Source organism: Acipenser ruthenus, chromosome 7 (genome assembly GCF_902713425.1).
Source record: "Acipenser ruthenus chromosome 7, fAciRut3.2 maternal haplotype, whole genome shotgun sequence".
Lineage (NCBI taxonomy): Eukaryota > Metazoa > Chordata > Actinopteri > Acipenseriformes > Acipenseridae > Acipenser > Acipenser ruthenus.
The window spans coordinates 11073902-11098377 of NC_081195.1; the positions used below are offsets into that span (position 1 = coordinate 11073902).

Genomic DNA, 24476 nt, shown 5'->3' on the forward strand with positions numbered 1-24476 from the left:
ATGAAACTTGAAAGGGGTATTCTTTAGCAGACCAGAGCATCCCTCTCTGTGCGATATCTCTATTTGTTTTATTTCCAGAAAATAATTGCTTACCTGTATATGAATATTCCTTAGAGTAATTGCCAATTTGTTTATGAAAGTTAAACCTTTTTCTAATGTTTGCCTTCTGTTTATACTGACCAAGTCAGTGAGTTTTACTAGACTTACAGTGCTTTTGCAGTCCACATGATTTTGTAGTGTTAAATCTGCTGAGACACTATTTTATTCATGTAGCTTTGTCTTAAATATTGCAGATAGACCTTTCCTGCTGTACTGTATATTATGTCCTGTATATCCTTAAAATAAACCTTTTCTGGATCTGAAAAATAACACAAAAAGCTGTTTGTTCATGGAGTACAGTAATCAGAAATGTGGAACAGCATTCTTTTATGGTTGAATGCTTTATGTATTCTTCTGAGGCAGCTGGAGTTAAATATAGCGTCTTGCGTAACAGTTCACTTTTTATGCATGGGCTTTTTTTACAAAATTGCAATTTTGCAAAAGCTGCATGCTGAAGTTTTAAAAAAATTTGTCTCCAGTAAAACAAAAAAAAACAAAAAAATAATCCTGTTTACAATGTATTGCAATATGATTTAATTGTTTTGTGGGACCAGAATATTTGGTTTGTGGTCTCAATGAGATTCTTAATGAAATGTAATGCGAGACATTGAACCTGAATGAGTAAAACCCCAGTCCGTTAATGTAGAATAATCATCTGCAGTGAGTACCCTGGGCTCCACAGAAGCTGGTTATGAGCTTTGAAGAGTACAGTGGGATCATCTAGATCTGTACAGATGTTCAACTATCTGGCAGTCGGGAATAAGTAAACCCATAAGTTATGACGTGATGTAATAATAATAAAAACAAGTAATTTCTCCCTCTTTTTTTCTCTCTTGTAGCCAAAATGCTCTCTTCGGAATGGGTAATCCTCTTCTAGACATCTGTGCTGTGGTCGACAAGGACTTACTTGACAAGTGAGTTGGAACAACATGGCCAACATGCACTCTTTACCTAAGCACTTGCAAGTTCAAAAGAGCAATGAACTTGCACCATACAACCAGAAGCCTACTACCGTCAACAGTAAAGTAATGTGTAGCGCTGTAAATCCCAAAGCCACACATGTCTTTTACATAGTGAATGAAATTATAAAGTATGGATTGTTTCTATGTATAGCACAATTGTTACTGGTTAGATTTTTCATTTTAACTAGTTATAGTTAACTAGTTATACAAAAACCTGTTGGAGCTGTTGATTTGTTTAAAGCAAAGGTTTACCCTGATGGATATGAGAAACATTACAATATCATTGATGCGCTATTGGTGACTCCCCTGGTTCTGGATATGTTTACTATGAAGAATACATGAAGTATTGTCATAGTGGCAAAAAGACAAGTCACTGGTTGAATTGAGCTTTGCTGTTCCAGGCTACCATAGGTATTGTGAAGAGCTTTGACACCAAGCTCTTTCTGGACTGACCTCCCCATGTATGCCAGTTTGCTATGGTATGGTAACGCTGAACTACCTAATAAACAGGCCTGGAATGCTGTGTAGAGGCTCATTGTACATAGTTTAGTATCATTGTGTTTGTTTGCCACTGATATTATATTGGGAAATATGTATCATTAGAATACTGAAAAAGTGGTACTTTTAAGAGGTGTTACAAAATGGAAAGGTCAGGACAACACAGTATCTTGATCCTCATGTGGGAGAGTTTGATAAAGGAGACAGTGATGTTGCTTGCAATGTTTTTGGAACTGTTAGACGCCAGGTGCAGATAAATAGAGCAATGGAAAGGACCATTGTATTTATCACAAAGTATTCGTAAAATGTTAATGTTTAATATTATCAGTACATCAAATAAACCTATTACTGATAGATTTAATTGAAGTAATTAAAACCTGTATTTAACAGTATTATTCAAGCCGTGTACCTACTATGTTTTATAGGCAAAAAACACACTGCAAAAAGCTTGGTATTGTATTTTTGCTTGGAAAAATGAAAGGTAAAAGCTGTGGGAACGCAGGATTTATTTATTTTTTTCACTAGCTCGTTTTCCTTATTTGATAATTAATGGCAAAAAATTAAATGGTGGTACATTTTTACTCAGTTATTGGGTGGAGGCCGCTGACGTAACTTACTTAACATTGGCCTTCCTACACTTCACAGCTGTAATTGGGTTTGAATGTGACATTCCAGCCACTTTGGTAGGTGGTGTTGAACCATTTAAGACCTAGGCTATTTTGTTACTTTGGTGAACAAAGGAATCCAATATTGTTTGGTTGCCTTTGATCTCCTGAGCACTGCCATACTGTAGGTGTAATTCCAATCCTGCTCATGCAAGTTGCAGATCATGCAGAGGGCCCTTGCCTTGAGGGTTCAGTATTCTGGTCACATCCATTGATAACCATGAGGTTACTGGTTGATCTGCAGTCCTCCTGATAAGGGTTACAGTGGTGGGGTCACATTGTGCTTTTGCAGTTACATTCAGATTGGATGGAAAAAACTGGGGTCAAAATAATAAATACAAATATTGTCAACATATATACCCATGGACAGTACACCGAGCCACTTGCACAGCCAGACACTTATTTTTCTCTGAAACTATTAAAGATTCTGGATCATATTCAGTCTGTGCTTTTGTTTTGCATTCATTTTTATTCACAATATTTTGAACATGTTTTCTTACTTGGATGAATGTAGCAATGTGTTGAAATGTATAGAGAGTTTGCATGTAAAATGTTAATAAGTCATTTTTTCAATTTGTTATTTATTTAAAGGTATGGATTGAAGCCAAATGACCAGATCCTGGCTGAGGAAAAACACAAAGAGCTGTGAGTGTTTCTATATGATGGATTTTTTTTTTCATATACATTCCCTGTTAAACAATGAACATGTTTGTAAAAACGTGCACTGAAATAATGTAGAAAAAATTAAAAGATAAATGCAAGTGGTGATCAATGTTTTTATAATTCTGTGACCAGGATATTTGCTGTTAACAATTGAAAGTATATTTTTTTCAAACACAACATGCTGCTGTAGACTGTTGAGATTTAATGGTGTTAACACAATACCATTGCAAAGAAAACCACCGATTGTTAAAAGTAGTGTAGTCAGCATTGCACCCAGACAGAATGGTACTTGCACAATGAAGTAGTTAACTCTTTCATACCACTGACATATATAAAATACCAGAGTTCAGGACTTCTTAATACTGTCTTCTAGTGTAAGAAATAAATGTCTTCACAAAACCGCATTGGTTTAAACAGGGCCATGCCTGTATATTTATTAACGTTACTGTCCTAGTGCAAAGGGAGAAAGTAAGAAACACAAAATCAAATACAATAAATCAAAACAAAAACCAGTCTCCACTTCGGAGAACTAACTAAACCTTTTCCAGTTTCCTAAAATAAATTACCGGACAGCTAATAAATTTACCAGATTAAAACAAACACTCAGCAGTGTTTTCTCTTTAGCAGGCTCTGGGTCTACATGCAGGTCTCAGCCTTGAGTCAGACCCACTACTATTATTATTTATTTCTTAGCAGACACCCTTATCTAGGGCGACTTACAATTGTTACAAGATATCACATTATTTTTACATACAATTACCCGTTTATACAGTTGGATTTTTACTGGAGCAATCTAGGTAAAGTACCTTGCTCAAGGGTACAGCAGCAGTGTCCCCCACCTGGGATTGAACCCACGACCCTCCGGTCCAGAGCCCAGAGCCCTAACCACTGCTCCACACTGCTGCTAACACAGATACCTGTTTGATTGATCCCAGGTGGTTTGCATTAACCCTGGGCAAGAAATCAGTTGACTCGCAGAGCCTTCTGGGAAATGTAGTTTGGGTTCCCTATCCCAAGGCATGAAATAACCGACGGCACCGGCGACAATTGCCGCAGTGCCCAAGCCACTTGCCGCAATGCCTCTCAAATTTAAAAAAACTTACGGCAAAAGTTGTGTTTATTGCCGCCGGTGTCCCTCAGCACCAGCACATCTGATCTGCAACCCATTCACAAACTTGCTCAGCGTCAGCTGGCCCGTTGTGTCACAATTCAAATGAATTCTGTCTAATCTCGTCCTGCGAGAAAATGACTCATTATCATAATGTATTATTGTTGCTGTTCTTTTTACTGTGCACCTCCCAGCACTGAGCCACGAGAAAGATGTACTGTATCATTGGTTAATGAAGGGCAAACAGAGGGAGGGACGCTGTTAGACTGAGCTCAATACGATCGCGCCTCCAGGAATTTTCAATCACATGTGTTCACTGGCAGTGTCACGGTGTGATTTTTCCATCTGTGAGCTCCGTGGTTACTCAAAAACATATGAAAAGAAAGAAGGAAGAAGAGCTGTCTAAAGCGGCAGCGAAGTGTTCTATGATTTACCTAATGTTCAGGTAAGATATGGGTACACAACAATTCATCCCTGACAAAAATATTAATGTGAACTTACATCAAGTACTGCAGAAATTGGTTGTGCCTTCGTATGTCAAGAGCCCCTTGTATAGTTTGCATTCCACTGTGTTTGGATCATTTAGGCCTTTAACAAAAAATATCAAGCAGCAGAGAGTTTTCAGGCCATTTCTTTAGCAACTGCAATTTAATTTGTTTTCAATGCTTCATTGTCCACTATTTCACATAATACACATTCTGACACCTTCCATGTCTTAAGTATATATACCAGGTGTGCCCAAACTTCTGACCCTATGAGTGGCGGAAGGGTGGCAAGTAGTGTTTGGCGAGCTGCTGGGATCCCGCACGGGTTCGCTGGGGCCCATACGCTTGGTGGGAAGGCGGCAGGTATTGTTTCCCGAGTTGCTGGGACCCCACACGGGGTCACTGGGGACCGTGTGCTCTGTGGGAAGGTGGCAAGTATTGTTTCCCGAGCTGTTGAGAAATATTTGCCTGCAAGACATTTTAAATTCTAGCATTGTTCACTCGAACATTATAACGGAATCGTGCACTTACTCTGTGCAGTAGTTGTTATCTGTTGATGGCAGTAACATACACAAAAACAAGAGATAGGACATTGCAGAGCTTACACAGTTTTTGTGTAATTTGTATTGTACTGTAGATCTACAGTGTATTAAACTTTAAATGTAACACTGGTGTTTTACAATTATTTATGTTTATATTGTATGAATTACATACTTCAAATACAATATAATCAGTTATTATGAAGCAAAATATGATTTCACCAAAAACACCACATACAAAAATAAGCATTTTTTTTTGTATTACTGCTGCATGTATTAAATACTTTTGAGAGCTTTGTGAATGATACACTGTATTTATTTTGAAAGGGATTACAGTACCTGCTCATAACGAGATGCAAGATATGTAAACATAATATTAATTTTAGACCTGCAATATAACATTAAAACATGCATTCTCTAGTCTAGTGCCAACACTCCAATTTTATAAAAAGATGAATTCATCTGAATAAGGACATTTGGAACAAGCGATATTCCGTGCCATACAAAACTCTCTTGAGTTGTTACATCAGCTTCTTTACTGAACGCCGAAAGGAGCATTTTCTGATTGCTGAGGTGAGATTTTAAAGAGGCGAGTTTGTTTCTCCCAAAGTCTGATCTAGGAGATTCAGATGACAATTTGTTGTGATTTGTTTCATAATGACATTTTGAGGTTGCTCGCCTTGTACAAACTGCAGTGTCTAAGATATGTGTTGCAGATGAGACACAGAGGTTTACCACTGTTTTCAGTGAAAGCAAACTCTCTCCCATTCTGGCTTAAAGCCTCATACTTTAGGGAGGGTTTGCGCAATGTCGTTGTCTGTACTTAATTCAAAATTATGAAATTGGCTTTCAGTTCCACATCTGGCTTTCACGCAAGGTGATTGAAATACGCAGTGAACATGCAGGCTCAAAGAAACAGGAGAGAGAAGAAAGAATAACAAACATGAATAAATACAGAGAACAAAAATAATGAACTTGTGTTTATTTTTACTTTTTCTCTCGTTTTTGTTTATTATTCGTTCTTCAGTTCATTCGAGCCGCAGAGTGTGCGTCACCCAGCATTTCACCGGGAGCCGCTCTTGAACTGCCTGCGAGCTGTGGTTTGGCCACCTCTGGTATATACATTGCTAATTTATATAGCCATTTCAGTGACTGTTGCTGTTTTGTAATTCTGTGTTATCCCCCCCAAAACATCAATGCTAGAAATGAACACACAAATAGGTAGATAATTATTAGTTTTGCTCAAATCCTTACACCAAAAAAAAACAAAACAGAGCAAGTAGCTATGTATGACATGGTTCAAGTAGCAGCTCTCTGCGTTATGAAACAAGTAGGAGAGATTATATATTAGTGAACAAAACAGCTGTAATAATAGCTGTAAATCATTTGCGACTGTAAATAAACTATATAAAGTTCCTCAAATGTAAACCTCTAACATTATGTACATCCAGCTGTTCATCATTGTGATGCAGAGCACTCTCCATTGTCTGACAAAGTTTCTATTTCAAGTTTTTTTTTTTTCTTTTCAAAGCTGTGTTGTTTGTACAGGTTGTACAGGTTACAGTGGTTAGCAAATTACAGTTGCGCAGACACACTGCAGACCGAACAACTCATTTGGCCACTATCATTATTGCACTCCAGCCATGGGTAAATCTTCAGCCAGTTTCCCTGGAAATCTATCTTTAACTTTCACGTCACTGACATCGCTTGTTTGTCCTTCACCAGCGGACAGCTTGTTATATGAAATCCAGTTGAACTTGATTACACTAAATTATGAAAACACGGCATACAGGGTTTTAAAAAAGCTTTAATTACAGGACACAGACAAGTGCTAGATTTAGCTCTTGTTAACAGGGTGACAGACTGGGATTGGCAAGCTACATGACATTATCCCCAAAAATATATGTAGTCATTTTGAGTCATTTTCCTTAAACATCAGTCCAGTCTAAATACAGAAGCACCCATCAATGTGCATTTCCTGTCAAAACTCATGATGACCTATTTTGGCTTCTCATTGGTTGGGTTTCTGGAAGAAATATTTTTAGAACCACGGCCTAAGTGCATGGACATTTTATTACAAGAAGTTACACATTGGTTTGAATTAATCCTAATATTTTTAATTATTGTTTTAACTATTTATCCAGTCTCTTCCTGCATGGGCTGTTTTCATGCATCTAGGTCCTTATGACCTATACATTTTCATGGCATTTGTTGGAACATTTTATTTAGAGATAAATTGACTGATTTAAGAATTTAGTCCACAGAATGAATTCAGTATTGGGACAATTTCTGGTTGACTGTGGGAAAGGAGAACAAATGGCAAGATGCCCTGCTGGTAAAGTACCTTTGATCTCCACATCCTCCAGAATTGCAGGATAGAAGCTTAACTCTAGAAACAGGTTTTATGTTTTTTTTACAACACTTGTGTCCTGCTCTAGGTGTTACAGGGAAATAACACTTCTGACCAACATTTCGTTCCCACAGTAGAGATTTCAAAGAAACTGATAAGAGATTTGTGTCTTTTTCTGATTGGTTTAAAGAAAAGTCATGATGTCACTGAAAGACTGCATTTAAACTGAAAATACTGAAATGTTCTTTGTATTGCTCTGATCCGTGCTTGGAAAGAGGATACCTGCAAACTGTTGTCACCATGTAACCTTTAAGATGTCTGGTTGTAACTTTGCAACTCAGAACTTTTATTTTCAATAAACTCTACTTATCTGGACTCAAAGAAGAAGCCCTCAACTTATTTTCTTTCTTCCATTGACACAGTGTGGTGATATATTCTTGTCTGGACAATGTTAAATGTTGCTGACATACCTAGAGGTTTGTAAGCCTGTTCAGAATATTACATAGGTAATTACCGTTAATTTCTCAATATAATGTGTACCCTTTGACAAATAATTGGGGTCATTTCTGTGTCTTATACTGTACAGGTTGTGTGTTATGTAACATGCACATTATGCTTGGGTAGTAGTATTTTTAGTATACCGTTTTTATTGATAGGGTTGTGTTACAGGTGTGTATATATAAGAGGTCCACTGTATTCAAGGTATGTAACCCAAAGCTTCCCGGTCATGAATCTTTTATACAGAATGTGTGTAATACGCAGGGTGCACTTTAGATGACAAATGACTTTCTTCAAAAAGCTAACATAGATAGTTGGTAAATCATATATTGCTGCTTCCCAGGCCCTGTACCAGTACACTGCCTCTATAATGACCAGAAGATGGCTCACATTTTCAAATTGTTGTGGTTTCTGTCCTCAATTAGTTTGAGCCCCTGCTGAACATGCCTGATGGGAGTGCACTCCCAAGGATAAGTTACCAGAAGCTGAAGCAGCAGCATTCAGCCATTAAAATGAGCTCCCACTATGAGGTTTAAAAAAAAAAAAAAAAATGTGGTGGTTTTCCATTTTGCAAATAGCAAATCCTGATATTTGAACACAATTCAATGTTTGTTTGATTATGCGCTTGGAATTCCTGGTATATATATAAGAACAGGAACAGAGAATTCCACCCTTTTCACCTCCAAGGTCAAACTTTTAACTGCATACAATCTCTCGAGGCTTGGAAAGAGATGCATCCTGCTGCCAACTGTTTCAAGATTTTACCTTTCGGCTGTAAGCATTTGAATGGATTTAAAACATGAGCTACATATTTCTTATCTTTTTAACTCGTACTTAAGTCAGTTATGATTAAAAAGAGAATCTTTTAGATAATGGTACCTACAGATTGCACATACTATATAAACACACACAATGGTGTGTGTTTGGCAAGAGGCACTGGGGGTGTTCCTTTAGTAACGGTCTTCCAGTATGTGGCAGGGCGATTGGGATTTTAATTAACACGTTTTAAATGGGGGGGGGGGGGGAGAGAGAGAGACACAGACGATATCAATGTTAAGAATACAATCATTGTGACATGCTGTACGTACTAAACACCTTTCGCTGCACTTCATATTTCATTTAATTTCAGTCCTACGAGTTTCTTGGAGAAGGCCCCTGGACCCCTGCCAGATGGCTTTGCTTATCCAGCATCAGTCTCGTCAGTGTGGTGACAAGAGGATAGTACATTAGGCTGGCTTAGTGTGAAAGGAGATATTAGACTGTTTTTTATACTGCTGTTAAACCTTGGGTAATCTGTACAAACATAGGAAGTATTTTGTGTGGTAGACACAACAATGTAATGTGAAGTGGTTTGGATTCGTAAGAGAAAAATAATTCTTCTGCACTGTTTTCATCCTCTTCCTCGGAGTGCTTGGTTTGAAAGAGCAACAGCTGACGGAACAGGTGGGCTCTGAAAATGAAGCCTTTTGACCATGGAATCATTTCCATTTTGTGTAAACATCTTCCCTGTAGAGTTGTAATAAATATTTTATTTCGGGGGTTGGTTTATAAGCAACCAAAATTGGCATTGTAAAACTTAAGAATTATATATACAAAGATGATCACATGGCATATGATATGTATCTTCTGAAATGTGTCAGCTGTCTAAACGGCCCAGTTTTGCTGACCAGTGTAATCTTTTTGTCACCCAACAGCACTTTGAGTAGTGCTGCCACAGCAGGTTACTAGTGTTGGGAATGTGGAATGGGATATTGCAAGTAGATGCCTTGCATGCTTTACATTAACTTATCGGACCATAGCTCCCCCCCCCCCCCAAAAAACAAAACAAAAAAAACCCCTCTTGGCGTCTGTTCTCCTTAAAACATGAACATTGCCAATAGTGATAATGTGTTTCACTGTACATTGGTTTACACAAAAAACGATTCCCCCAAATGAACCCCAGAATTGGTGTGGTTTGCTTGATGAATGCATACAGTATACCCTACTCCAAAAGGGCAGCAGAGAGTGCTTGCTGAAAGTAAACTCACAAGCACTGATCTTTTTATGCTGCATTAAATTGCTTATTTCTGCTTAGTTAAACTTTGTTCGGTCATTGCTTCTTGTCCTTTTTAATAAAAAATAAAAACTAGCATTGAATAACTTCTGTTTTCTGCATTGCAGACTGAAAATTTGGCTTTGACACACAGCATATGGAATAACTACAGAACTTCATATCTTATTATGAATGTCTGTTATTTTTGAGCTGTCCAATTATATCTAGTCCTTGTACGGTACATTCTGTTTAAAGACCAGATTTCCAGTTCAAATGAAAGTAACACAGAATCATTTGTGGACAGATTTTTAAACTCACGGAGAAATATTAAGCTACAGTAAATTGTATAAAAGGTTTTAGGCCATATTATCTGTCTATTTATGATTGGAATCCAACATGTGCCCCAGACATGATTCATCCTTGCTACTGTAGATTGCCACATTTAGCACTCAATCTGTTGCCTTTGTTAGCATAGGACTTGGATTATATATTGCCGCTGATGCAGATCCCATCCTTGACACTGGTGGCTGCAGGGATTCTTGTTGATATTGTTATGATAATTCATTTATTTCCCCCCAACACGAAGGCAAGAAATGCTGAGCTGGTGTAAATGCTGCATTGTGTTTGCTCTAGCGTCAAAAACCCAAGCACTTTGTCATTTTGAATGGGTTCCATACAATTCTGCCAAGAATTACACTTTAAATGCTGTGCATAATTATAAACAAAAGCTGATCAAGTGCATCGTGTAAAGTGAATGATATAAATGGCCTGCAATTATCCTGAACACTGGTGCCTTCAAGCTTTTCTAACATTTTTTTTAACTTTTCAAATGCCACGAGTAATGTGCAAATTATTTAGCGTCTTGAATCAAACCATCTGACTCATGGCTACTTGAAGTGTTCAAAAATCAATATAATTATATATGCATTTAACCATTTTCCACCGATTTAAATTCATAAAGTATCTGGTAGAATGAGCTTTTATTCTCAAATTTCATAACAAATTTCTGCTACCTGGTGGCAACACAATTTCAGTAGTGCGGTTTAACTGGGGAATGCTGCCATCATGTGGTAGAATTTGGTATTTTCATATTCTGAACTGAGAAGGGAATTGTTTGTATTCTTTTGCACTGTGTGCAGTTCTCTAAGGTACAAGATTGGGTTGATTTAATCAATTTATATCCCGCTGCGGTAAGACACTGCTGGATTAATTAGTTACATCCACCTGGATTGCATCAACTGCTGCTGTTATGGGGGTAATCCTGTGATAACCACAGATGGTGGTTGATTCCCAGTGCTATAAAATGCTGTAACAAAACCCAGCCGTGGTTTATCCTGGCAGGGTATAGGTTGATGAATTTGAACCCTGTGTCATCTGAAGCTTTATAGTTCAAATTAGATAAACATTCCTATTTCAGTTAGAGCCCACTGTCTTCAGATGTGGTGCACAGCAGATCCTGTTATCCCCAGTGTTGTTTGGGCATAATGTGATTTTGTTTAAGCCTCCTATAAAAGAGCCATTGGGGTCCATTTTACTTGTCTCCTGTTGGTGGCAGCACCAGAGCATCAATAGCTCCTGTAATGGATGTTAAAAGAAATACTAGTTTGCACCCTGATGTAATCGATACAGATTTTACTACTACTTACCCAATTGAATAATGTTAACTTTAATTACCTTATGCTGTCGAGGGAGACTGGGTGAGTTCACCTGAGTACAGTTTACCATACCACTGAAAACGGCACACAATCTCTGTGCACCACGAAGCACAAGTTGGAACCTTTGCAGGCAACTTGTTTCTGGTTTTGGCCGAGGTCATTGTCTTTCTGGGTAATAGTGGACGGATGCCCTTTGCAAAGAGTAAGCCAGGAACTTTAGATTTCTGCATGGGTAAAGCAAAATGAGACGCTTTACCAGGTACAAACAGGAGGTACTGTAAACGCACCGCTGCCCTATCTACATCTCTGCCAGTTTTCTTGTAGTTTCAAGTCTTGTTCCTAGTGAAACCAGCTCAAGTTCTGGCTGTTCAACCGCAAGTTAAGTAAACTGTCATAGGACTACTAGTTTTCTGTTCTGGGGAATAGTAAATTCTTTTTTTTCCAAAATGACCAATTCTGTTTTCCCCACTTTTGTATCAACTTGTTAATAATTAAACATGGCATTTGAACATAAATATAATGTTGAGAGTTAAAATAAGTACATTTTATTACCAGAATCTTTTCTTTTTTTTTCTATTAAAGCAAAAATTTTTAGACTCTTGTTGCTGTAATAGTAAGTAAAGCACCTGAAGACACTTCAAACATGTCATAATGTTTATAAATGTCACTTGGCTCATTGCTGGCATTAAAATAAGCAGGAAAACTTAATTATATTACAACAGTTCAGAAAACAAATGTCCAGCACTGTGAAATGTACATATCACTGTAAATATGAGCTTTCCACTAACACTGATGTTCAGTCTTATTATCTTATTGCTGGCATTACAATAACAGTATAACATAGTAAACAGTTTAGTAACGGTCCAGCAATGTCATGTGAGAGTAATCCTATTTATAGTACTCCACAAATTAAGTTTATCATTTTTAATGACATTAAAATAACCAGGATAAAATATGAAACACTTTGATAAAAAAAAGTGTGTTGACTGGTTTGTTGCTCTACACGGGTTCAGTGCTGTGTATCGCCTGATTTGTAATTTAAATAGCAACCCATTCAATGTGAACGCATAATTAATCCTCCCAATTGTTTCTTTGCTCATTCTGACATCTTGTTATCTGTTTAACAAGAAGTGTATCTCCAGACAGAATGTCTTTTATGAAACAAACGGATTGTAGTGTAGTATAGTGACTAGGGTTGGCCAAAAAAAAAAAAAAAACTGCAGAAAACTGGAGTTGCAAGGAGAGTGACAACAATGCTAAATTGCTATGCTAAAAAATATGGGAAATGGGCCCCAAAAAAATCAAGGTCAAATATCGCAGTATTTAGCACAGGTGTTCCAGTGGCAGAAGGGATGTTTGAATTGAAACTGTACTTAAGAATATAAATTTTAAAAACTTTTTTATTTATTTATTTTTCTGCTCAAAGGCATAGCCAGACATCGCAAAAACAGGTTCCCTCTTGCCCAGTACTGTAGATAAGAAAAAAATGCAACGTTTCTTTATCACCCAGTGACTTCAGATCTATATCAGATACTGGAATGGGAATTTCATTGACTGTGTACTGTAGGGTCTATCACTGTACCACCATGCTGGCCCTGTGTTTTACATTTTTCAGTCGGAATTCGTGAATGATGAATTACGCCTTTCTTAAAAGGTTATCATGTTTTTACAAAGGCATACATACATACAACCAGCCTTTATTCGTGCTAAATGCAAATCACTACGAAAGCAACTTTAATGTACAGACAGTAAGTAAACTGTTTATTATGCACTGTAACCTAGCGATGTATAAATTATTCACGACCAGCTTATTACCTCCTGCGTTATTAGCATTCAGAATGGAGAACCTTGTTAATGTAGGGATTTGCCCACGGGACTGAGTGATTCATGTAGAAAGTTCCGGACTCTGGTTACCACTTCACAGAAGCGCTGTGACGGTGACAGATGCTGCCACACATTATTAAGGTTCTACTGCTGCACTTGCTTCTGGCTGTATCTCTCTTTGGAACTGAGGTGGACATTTTGTATTTAAAAACCACATGGCATTTCATTAGTATGTGCATCTGTCTTTTGTATTGTATTATAGGATGACTGTCTCCCCTCATGATAATTATATGTTTATACCTGTTCTTTAGCTCTGAAGAATCTGCTCTCTGGGTTAGGTTGAGGTACAAACACATGAAGTGAGAGCGTGGGTGTAAAAGTTGGCTGAAATCTAATGCAGTGCTCCAAGTGTGTGTTTTACAGTGAATTGAAACATGCTTTAAAATAATAACAAAATGATAATACATAATTACATGCAATAAAAACAGATTGTACTTGTATTTTGTTTTTGCCATTTTAGAAATCATAGCAAACTTTTGTGATTTTAGTTTTTTCAATGTAAACCTTTTATAAACGTGTAATATAGAGAAGTGTTCTAGAACTGGAAAGAGAACCTTGTCAAGAAGTTAGTGCTGGCATGTAGCTTACAGTATAGACTGCCTGTCAGAGTTTTACACTAGCAGCAGGCACAGAACTGAGAAGTGTTGTGGCCACCATGGGCATACAATACATAATCAGAATTTTGTTAGTGTTTTATTATTATTTTGTATTTATATATATATATATATATATATATATATATATATATATATATATATAATAATGTGTGTGTGAAGTTGGAGAATGTGCAGAAACAGGATAGCCTAATAAAATACACCCATAAAAAAAATATTAGTGAACAAAGTAATAAATATTTCTTAAAAGCTATAATCACAAACACAGATTGTATTCCTGAAAATATTTCTTAAAAGCTATAATCATTTCCATTTTGAAACCGGATAAGAAATAACTCATCACAGCCGCACTACTATAAACTGCTTGGAGATTTACTCGCTGGGATTTACGTGCTAGGTTTAAAAGAAGCAAGCTTCACGCATGCATTACGGTTTAAAAGAAACAACAACACACACAACAAAACAGTTAGTAGAATATCCCTGTATTATAATCTGTAGTGTTAATTGTAACGGTTATATATATATATATATATATATATATATAATTGGTATAAAAAAATATTATTCAGGTTATTGAGATTCTTGCTTCTGAGCTAGAAATAACTACCAGCAGATGTCACCAGAGAAATAAAAATAAATAAAAAAATAAAAAAAATGCCCTATGCATCAAAGCACCCTGCAGTTTGTTACACAGACTGTGTGTAACATGGATTGCTTCCTTACTCAATATCTTGGTGTGATAATATCGTAACCTTCGGTATCTCAAGGTTATGAGTCTGTTCCCAGATCATAATCCTGCACTGTATGGCTACTTAAGGGGGTCGCTTTATATAATTTGCCCTGTAAGAGACTTTAAGTGTCTTCATTAAGCACACACAATACAACACTATTTTTATCTTTATGTATATATGTATACTAAATATCTGTTGCAGTATGTTCAGGTACTGTATTTATGTAGAATAACAGTAACTATAGCAATGCAGATGTAATTGGGCAAAAAAAATGTATTGCATTTTGACATGTAATTTTCTTTACATTCGAACACTGAGTGGCGTTAATCCTGTGTCGTCCTTTGTAGACTAGTAAATATCTGAAATGATCACCCTGCATGCCATTAGGATTTTTGCCCATGTCATAATCTTGATAAGTTTAGCTCTGTGAGGCTGTTCCATATTTCATGGATACTTCTGAATACAAGTTGCTTTTAAGCTCGCACAGTATGTTCCAGCTGTAATAGAGGAGTTCAGTGCTTTGAACCAACCAAAGAAAAGACGAAGGAAGACTAACAGCATAGTGGGATATGTACCTTAAATAATGGGTAAAAAAAATATTATGTTCTGGAATAACAGCTAGCACAACTATTGGCATGTATGAAGTCATTCCTATATTATTTAACAGGAGCAACTCTGCCAGTGGCATTGGGGTTTTGTGGGTTCTTGAATGTAATGCCAAACTTTTGTGGAAAACATTTAGCTGACTAGATAGTTGGTATAGATGTATTCAGGTATAACAAGACTTCTAATGTAACCCCCGTCCCCTTCATTTGAGGATGCTGTAAAACAGTTAGTAGAATATCCCTGTATTATATTCTGTAGTGTTAAATGTCACGGTTTGTTTCTAGTAGTTTTAAACAGGTTCTGTGACGTGTTAGATTGAAAAGTAACTTCTGAAAAGTACAAGTTATTGCCAGTAAACTCATTCTGCTTATAAAACAGATGTGTTACTGACTTTCTTTTAAATTATTTAAAAAAAAAAAAAAAGATAAAAGCCTCAACCTTGAGGGAACATCAGAGTATAAGCCTTGAAAACAGAATAATGAATGGTACTGTCTGGAGTTGGGACAAGTTTCAGTGTGAAATGAAGTATTGATTTTTAAACAGATAAACTGTGTACTGCGTGAAGGACTGAACAATCTAATTAGGCAAGATTAACAGCAACATCTTACAGCAGTACTGTTTAAGCAAACCACAATCTGCAATGCTTCTTTAGATCATGGTAACACAGAGTTTATTTTTTTTTCTCCTTTATTCAGTTCAATGTCAAGCAAGGACACATTGCTAAGAGATATTAACAGAGGGATCTGTGAGCTCATAAACCAGAGTTTCCAACTTCATATAGTGATAGCATACATTTAGATTAACATGTATTTATGCTGGCCCTACCTTTTGGGTCAGAAAGGTTACTTTTGCATCCTCCATAAGGAGAGCATATAGTACATAGGCCTATTCCCACCGACCTGTCATTTGTAGACTGCTGACATTCCTGACCTGTATGCGGTTCAGTCCTTGACAGAAATGTGCCAAATTGTGTGGTGGTCCACTGTGAACAGATGTTTTGAAATTATATGACAAGCATGTGACATTAGTGAAAGTGAATGAGGCAGCTTCTCTTCTGTTGCAGCAACTATTTTCAGTCTCTGAGATTGGGCCCCCTGACTGTCTGCCGAAAGGTGGAGCAAATAGTTTCCTTGAAAGAAAAAAAATATTGAGAAATGTACATATCATCGCCAATATGAAATCGGAAACATTAGTCATTTTATGTATTTCCTGTGAACCTTGCATCTGTCACAGGGCAATGTGTACACAGCAGAAGGTAAAGCATGTTCACAACAGGAACTGAAAGAGAAATAATGACCCAACTTTTTCCTTGAAATTGATTAAAATCCATTTAACAACATTAGCCTCAGCTTTCCCACCTGTCTGCTGAAATGGGATTCTAGCAGACCTTGCAACTTAATAACGCTGTCTTTCCTCGGTTGCCCTGGTTGTACCTGTTCTAGGCCTCCTGCAGAATTTGAAAGCTGAAGCAATCTTAAGATCAGATCTAGAGAAGAAAAGGAAATACTAATGGAAACATTAGTCAGTCTGCCGGCTGCATGGGTTATTTTTAGCTGCTGGCATTTAAAGTTGGAACACTTGGTTCTGCCTGCCTGTTAATGAGTCATCGGGAGAGATGGGCCTCTTCCAGCTCTTAGGAACTGATTGCAGCATAAACTGATTGAGACAGGGGGCAAAGAGGGCAACAGAAAGGGTTGGGACTTCAATTTTAACACTTCCGGAGTGCTGGGTGGTCAGGGACTGGGGGTGCATCCTGGCAGCATGGATTTGTATAGACCAAAATAAAAATAAAAATAAAAAAATAAAAATAATAATCCAAGTCAAGAAAAAGACCTTGGTCGGAAGTATTAACACCTGTTAATAGTGTCTTAAACCAATAATCCTGTACAAAATACTTTCGACAGAATGGAGTTTTCAGAAAGGATGGATGGTTGATATTTCATTTTTACATCAAAATATAAAAATGACTCTTCAGGGACCAGATGATGGAGTAATTAATAGACAAAGTGTTATTGGTTATCCTCTCTGAAGTGTCATTACATTGTCATTTGCTCAACTTCCAATGCTAGACATGCACAATTTAATTATAAAAAAATATATTAAACTTCAGACATCTTCTGCACGTCTTGGGTCTGCTGTTATGTAACAAGTACAATCTGTTTTTATTGCATGTAATTATGTAAAGCAGTTGTGGACAGAATCTTTAGGATTGAAGGAAATAGAAGATGACCTGAATGACCTGCCTAATTAAATCTGCCAGTATGTGAGACATTTCATAAACCAGCTTCCTAAGAATCCTAACAGGAAATGGAAGCATCAATTAGAGTCTGCCCAGCACCCTTGCTGAGTGATTGTATCTGAAAGAATGTTATGTTTCTTTTAGAATAACTGGAGGCCCTCTTCCCAGCAGACAATCTAACGCTAGATGCTTGAATTAAACAGCAGAGGTTCAGGGCCGGTGGGGGGGGGGGGGGGGGGCGGTGATGCGTATCGGCAAAAGGATCAGAAGTTGTCACTGATGATCTCTTTTACTGTAACTGAAATGTTCTGGATACTTTATCGTTGAGTGTGCTTTACAGTGTAGTCTCAGACATTGTGAGGGTCTAAGAAAGATTCCTAATGCTTAGTTCTGTAGCGGAAGCTAATTCCGTTTACAGAGTTGCAGTGTTTCCTCTTTCTGTATTGGACTGTTAGGTTCTAGGTTATGCTACTTTGAGTAAGTAGCGGGGTTCCAAAAAAGAAGTGGTATACTCCACCTAATAGCGTTATACGCACCCATGTGTTGCTACAACTGTTTAAATAACGTACCTGTAATTTCTTTTCATTATTAACGCTACATGTTTCGGAACCCTGCTACTTATTCTTGAATGACACTGTTTTGTTTTTTAACCGTTGATTTTGTTCAGGCAACTTCTTGCAATCTAGAGAGATATGTACTATTGTTCCCTGGCGCTAGAGGAAGCCATTTGTTTTGTCACTGAATTATTTATTTATTTTTTATTATTATTAGTAGTATTTTTTTTTAAGTGATGGTTTTTGCTTTAAATAGTTATCTGGAAGTGCCCACAATACAGCACAGCCAGGACCAATACTTTGTTACAGGTTTTCTCATAATAAAATGGTCTATAAGTATTGTATCGGTGTGTTCAATGCTGTTTTTTAAACAAAGAAAGTTAGGCCGCTGTATCCCCAGGGAATAATTAAATGAATTTCTTAAAACTGGGAGGCACTTCTTTTAAAATCATGTCCCCTAAAAAAAAAAAAAAAAGAAAAAAGCAGCTGATGTTTTAACTTGGGATTTAAATGACTGTGTTACTTTTTTCCATCTTGATTCAATATAGCTAACTGCAAACATATGTGGGAAATGTTCTTTTGGCTTTTATCAAACTGACATTTAAGTGCATTTTTTCAACCCCAGTAACATTTGTGGCAAAGGATTTCAAAGAAAAGAATCTTACAGATTCTTGACTATGAAATTTAATATTTTCCTTCATAAGTTAACGTTTAGTGTTCATAATTGTAATCTGGTCTTCATAAATATAACTTTGCATTCAAAAAGCACTAGTGTTTGCAAGCACAGGGCCTACACAATAATATTACTCCAGGGTCAATATACCTCAGTATATGTTTTTCATGTATATATTAAATGATCTGATGTACTGCTCTGAATAATGTTTGCTATCTTTTTGTTACTTTGCATACAGGTGTAATAATTAAGTGATAGTGCCCGTTGATGAAGGCACTACTGTGTGGTAGTGGACTGATGTGAGTTAGTACTGTGTGGTCCTGAGCTGAAGGTGAAGGCGCTAACCAAAGTCTGGGTCAGCCACCGCACTGTAGAGCCTTCATTGAGAGGGTGCAATCGCTTTCAGAAAAAAACATTCTTCTCATTATGTTTTTTTAAAACAACTTCTTAAAACCTAGATTTACCTTCAACTTGTAATGCTTTGTTGAGTACCCTTCTGCTGAGAAGTTTGCGGAAAATAGTCCCATATACATGGGGGTGGGGGGTGGGGGGACATAACTGTATTAAATAAATATGCTTATAATTAATCTGAACAGTGCCAGATATGATTGGAGCAATATTATTGAACTGTCCATGTCTCAGTTTGTTGTTGTTGAAAGACACTGAGCTCCAGTCGAGTTGAGGCTGTGGTTCAGCAGTGGCAGTGCTACGGACCAGTTGCTTTTGTAGTTGCTAAGTATTGATTGGTTGGTTTTGGTGAATAATAAAATTTGGACCAATTGTGTCTTTGTTTAGTATTTGCTGTCAAATAGATGTGATCTGAGCTTTCAATACAGCAAGTCAAAATGGGAAAGCTGGCACTTGTGCAGTTTGATGTTAAATTTGATTCACATAGCAGTGGACATCTACCTTCTGATAGAAGCCCACTACAGCTGGAAGCTGATGATACTGAATTATTTTCAAATGTATATTATAAACATCATGATTAGTCTGAGCAAACTGGGTTACAAGTAGAGCGGTCATCCCACATCCCATGTGAGATGACCGCAAAATCCTAGAATTTTGGAACCGTCAGTACCTTCAACTTAATACTGTAGTTTCTGGCATCGCTACATTATTAACAACACTGAACAAAAACTAAAATGACAGCTGTGTTGATTTCCTGACACAGGCAAATGAACCATCAAGTAATGTTGGCTTGCTGAAATTATCAGAACCTGTTTTGGTTTAACAACTATATAAAACTGATAACTAACATGGAAATATGTTAACTTCACTGCAGATAATATTTTTACTACAGTTAATAAAAAAAAAAAAAAAAAAAAAAAAAATGACAGAAGCAAATATGGCTATTCAAAGAAACTAAAAACGCAGATAACTGGATGGCCTTTGCAGCAGCTGGATGTTTGAAATACCTGGTGATCAACTATCATGTCTGTAGTGTTTTCAGCTACAAAATTTGGTTATTTTATTGTTTTAAATTTAAGGTATTATAACTGGTGTAGCATAACCTGTTTATGCCCCTGAAAGAGGCATAAACAGTTTTTTTTAGGTTTTTTTTTAAATAAGTTTGTTTGTAACTAATGTTTACCATCCATTGGTATACTGTAAATGTTGTATTATGCATGTGCATTATGATATTCAGTTATAATTTAATACATTCAATTGCAAAAATGAAGGTCCTTTAAGTCACTTAAGATGGTAAAATGTAAACCTGTGGCATACTCCACCTAATCCTTTTTACAGTTCTGGACAAGTGGTTACTGAATTTAAATTACTTGTCGGGTAGTAGTTTGGAAGCTATAATCACTGAACCTGGAATAATTATTCTAGGGAGATCAAAAGCGTGGCTTTGTCCACCCACAGCTAGAAGTGGAGTACCTGGCTATTAATATCTGTACAGCGAATGAAAAACAATGTGCAATGTATACATACACCAGCTTTAATATTGCATTTTCCCAGGGAGTATTATTACAGCAATATGTTATCTGTTTGTTGCTTGTGTTTGTAGGTTTCTTCATTCAAATTGGAAAACAGGAAATGATGCTGGGTTTTGTGCACTGTGGAACCAACATTTATGTTAATGAAATAACATATTCATACATCAAAGTTGCTTTTAATATGTATGTGACATTTGTCTTATCAGTTCCTCGTTCATTAATGGTGTGTGGCAGGCATCAAAAGTCACCTGTGGTTAAAACCATTGCATGCTGCAGGAATGTGCTGCAATCTTGGTTTCCGCATCATCAAACACTGAAACTGTAATGAGAGTTCAAATTAAGCACCAGTCCTTTTCAAGCACTTTTACCTCACTGCTGTATAAGCGGTTAAAAGCATGTGTTTTCATCTTTGCACTTTTATTTATAGCCATCATCTCAGTTCCTGCCTTTTAAAAGAGCGAATGAGTTGTTTCCTGTTTACAAACATTGTCAAGTTATAAGTTTGTAATTGTGATGTTTCCATTTGTTTTCTCTTTGTGATGTGTTGCAGCATTTGACTTATTTTTTTTTTTTTTTTGTGTGGCTCTGTTGCAGGTTTGAGGAAATTGTCAGGAAGTTCAAAGTAGAATACCATGCCGGTGGCTCCACCCAGAATTCAGTTAAAATTGCCCAGGTTTGTATTTATTTTATAACATTAAGATAAGAATGTTACATTCTGTTGCACAACTTGCTGAGGCAAAAATGCATACTGCATCCAGACAATGGCCTAAATTAACCTGAGAGGTACCCTGTTTATCTCTGCTGCAGTGTTTCTGTAATTTATTTGGCCTCTAAATGGGATCCTTCCATTATGCAAATGATCCTAGGCCCCAATTAAATTAATTGTGTAGTTCTGCAAAGGAATTTTGAGAAATATATTTGGATTGGATTAACACATCTATTTTTCCCAGCTAAAAAGTTAAATAAAATTGATCTCATTTATTGGCTCTTATTTAAAAAATTTTTTTTTTTTTTAAATGTCCAAAACAATCTTACCCTATGTATTATTTCCATTCTGAAAACCTAATGTTATACTAAGTTATGTAAAAGAAAAACAGAAAATATTTGTGTGTTTCTGTGACTGCAGGAGGAGATGCCCTAAGGCTTATGTTGGCTCATGGTGGAGGTTTACATTCAACAGATTGTAAACAGACGAGTCAAAGCAATGCAGAGATATACACACAGCTCTTATCCAAAGCGCTCTTTAATTATGAAGCAGAGCAAAATTTACATAAATTCAGTTTCTCAAGAAATGTTTTCAGTATGAATGGACAAGATAAACTACACTAATCCATGTCGATTCCATAATCTAAGTAAAAAATTTAAATGCTTTCGGTACTGTTTAATGTTTAACATGATCATCTGAAAGTCATTATCATACTGCATGCCTTGCCATTTGTTTTATAACATATTTGCAGAGACATTCATGAACGAGTAGAAGTACAGTATTGACTAATAATGTTGCAGACATGCTGTAGGCCTTTTGTAGTCCTGCAATGTCAACATTATTTTGTAATCTGGGTACCTAGTCTTGATTTGTCTGCCCTTGTTGTTTCCTCGATTACATATATTGGCTAAGATGAAGCCATGGGATTTCAGAAATAGTTTGTTTCGCTAAAAATATGATCAGATGAAACTGAAACTATGGTACAGTAGCTGCTGGCCTGCCATGTTTTGCTGTGAACTAAAAGTTATAAGGGGTGTTGCCAAGTTAAGCAGTTTCCTTGAGGCTGCAACAATAGTCAAACCACTGAAAGTTCCTATTATTTTCATCCTTGTATTATAATAATAATCTTTTGCACTACCTAGCACTACCTCATATATTGTTCCCATATGTAACATATGTTGTTATTAAACCATGGACCAGCTTTAAAAATGTATTCCATACAGTCAAAAAGTGAAAATAGTTTTATGCATTTACCTAACATGACTGCAATATTATGAAATGTATGACTTTTTGGTTTCCAGGTGATAGAAACCAAAAGCTAAACCTAAATATGTTGTCGCCATCCTGTTCTGTAAGGATCAGCAGTTATGTGCAAGAAAAATTAACCCTTCTATGCCATTCATTTTACAAAGCTGCTGCCACAAAGTCTCATCTCGGTCAATCTGAGGAACTGACTTTGTACTTGCCGGATACACTGCATGCTAAATGTGGTGTTCATGACATTAACCTCTGACCTAACATGGCTTTCATTTTGAGGTCATGTTACTTTTGGGTTCTGCTAAATAAAGACAGTCTTCACATTTAGTACACTACGGTATTCTATGTCGATATAGTGGGGGCTTGGGTCAAACTTCATGTATCTATTTGAATAAGTCATTACCTCGGGATTGATGGAGGCAGTTTTATCTGTCCTGTTTTCTCAGTTAGATTCCATTACAGGTGTTGTCCAGTAAAAATAACTATTTCACTGAAACATTGTTGTAACCACTGGCTCTAGCAAGGCTAGATCACACAGTTATTATTATTATTATTATTATTATTATTATTATTATTTGTTTATTTAGCAGACGCCTTTATCCAAGGCGACTTACATAGACTAGGGTGTGTGAACTATGCATCAGCTGCAGAGTCTGTTACAACTACGTCTCACCCGAAAGATGGAGCACAAGGAGGTTAAGTGACTTGCTCAGGGTCACACAATGAGTCAGTGGCTGAGGTAGGATTTGAACCGGGGACCTTCTGGTTACAAGCCCTTTTCTTTAACCACTGGACCACACAGCCTCCTCAAACAGTTTCTCACATACTCATTTTACCTCGTGTTTATAAGGTGCTTTGTTCATATAAAGAAAAATGAATCTACCGTAGTTAATAGTGGACCTTTACATTTTACAGAATGTACTGAAGAATAGACTTGCTTAAACAGAAGGTATTGTCCAAAACATTGTCCAAAGTGAAGAAATCACCAGAAACTTTTTGTTGCTGAATTTTAAAGACTGCATAAGTTCTAAGAGCCACTGTTTTCAGCTGTTGATCCAGTATATGTGGTGAGTAAGGGTCAGGGTGATCATTGCTGATGGCTCTAATATATATATATATATATATATATATATATATATATATATATATATATATATATATATATATATATATATATATATATATATAATATATATATATATATATAATTACAGAAATGGGGAGGGTTACATGTTCTAACTTGAAAAATAAAAAATAGAATTCTTAATTTTTTATGCTTCTTTTTAACAGAATATTTAAGAATACAGTAGGTTACATTTACTATAGAAAGTTAATATAAATATTGTTATAATGCATTTATCAAGTCAAATGTGCATACATGGCATTAGCTGTCCATCTGGTGCAGCACTGCGTTTTCAGCTTGAGTGAATTTGTGTTTTCATATACTTTTATAAAGGGATTTTCTTTCAATAAAAATAACAATTCAGGAAATTAATTTTTTTATGAAAGCAGCATGCGAGACACCATGCGGTACCCCAGGGTAGAATTGTACCCTGGCCTCTCTCGTTCATTTTAGATCGTGAGAAATAATCCTCGTGGCTCCCACATAAACGGCAAAGAGCAGAAAAAATGTTAGATGAAGATACACAGCCTTGGCACTAGCATAACTTGGATTAATGCGGGACATACTTATTCTCAAAGCGGTTTTGTTTACAGTT

General features: G+C 36.6%; 1 protein-coding gene across 4 annotated transcripts in view; it reads left to right on the forward strand.

The window, feature by feature from the left end:
• Positions 1-24476, forward strand: part of LOC117415758 (adenosine kinase-like) — a 126768-nt gene that overhangs the window by 4005 nt on the left and 98287 nt on the right. For all 4 annotated transcript variants that reach the window (XM_034026529.3, XM_034922167.2, XM_034026531.3 and 1 more), the window contains exons 2-4: positions 939-1013; positions 2816-2869; positions 21390-21468. In XM_034026529.3, coding sequence (XP_033882420.1) covers positions 939-1013; positions 2816-2869; positions 21390-21468 — 208 coding nt within the window. The remainder of the gene's footprint in view (positions 1-938; positions 1014-2815; positions 2870-21389; positions 21469-24476) is intronic.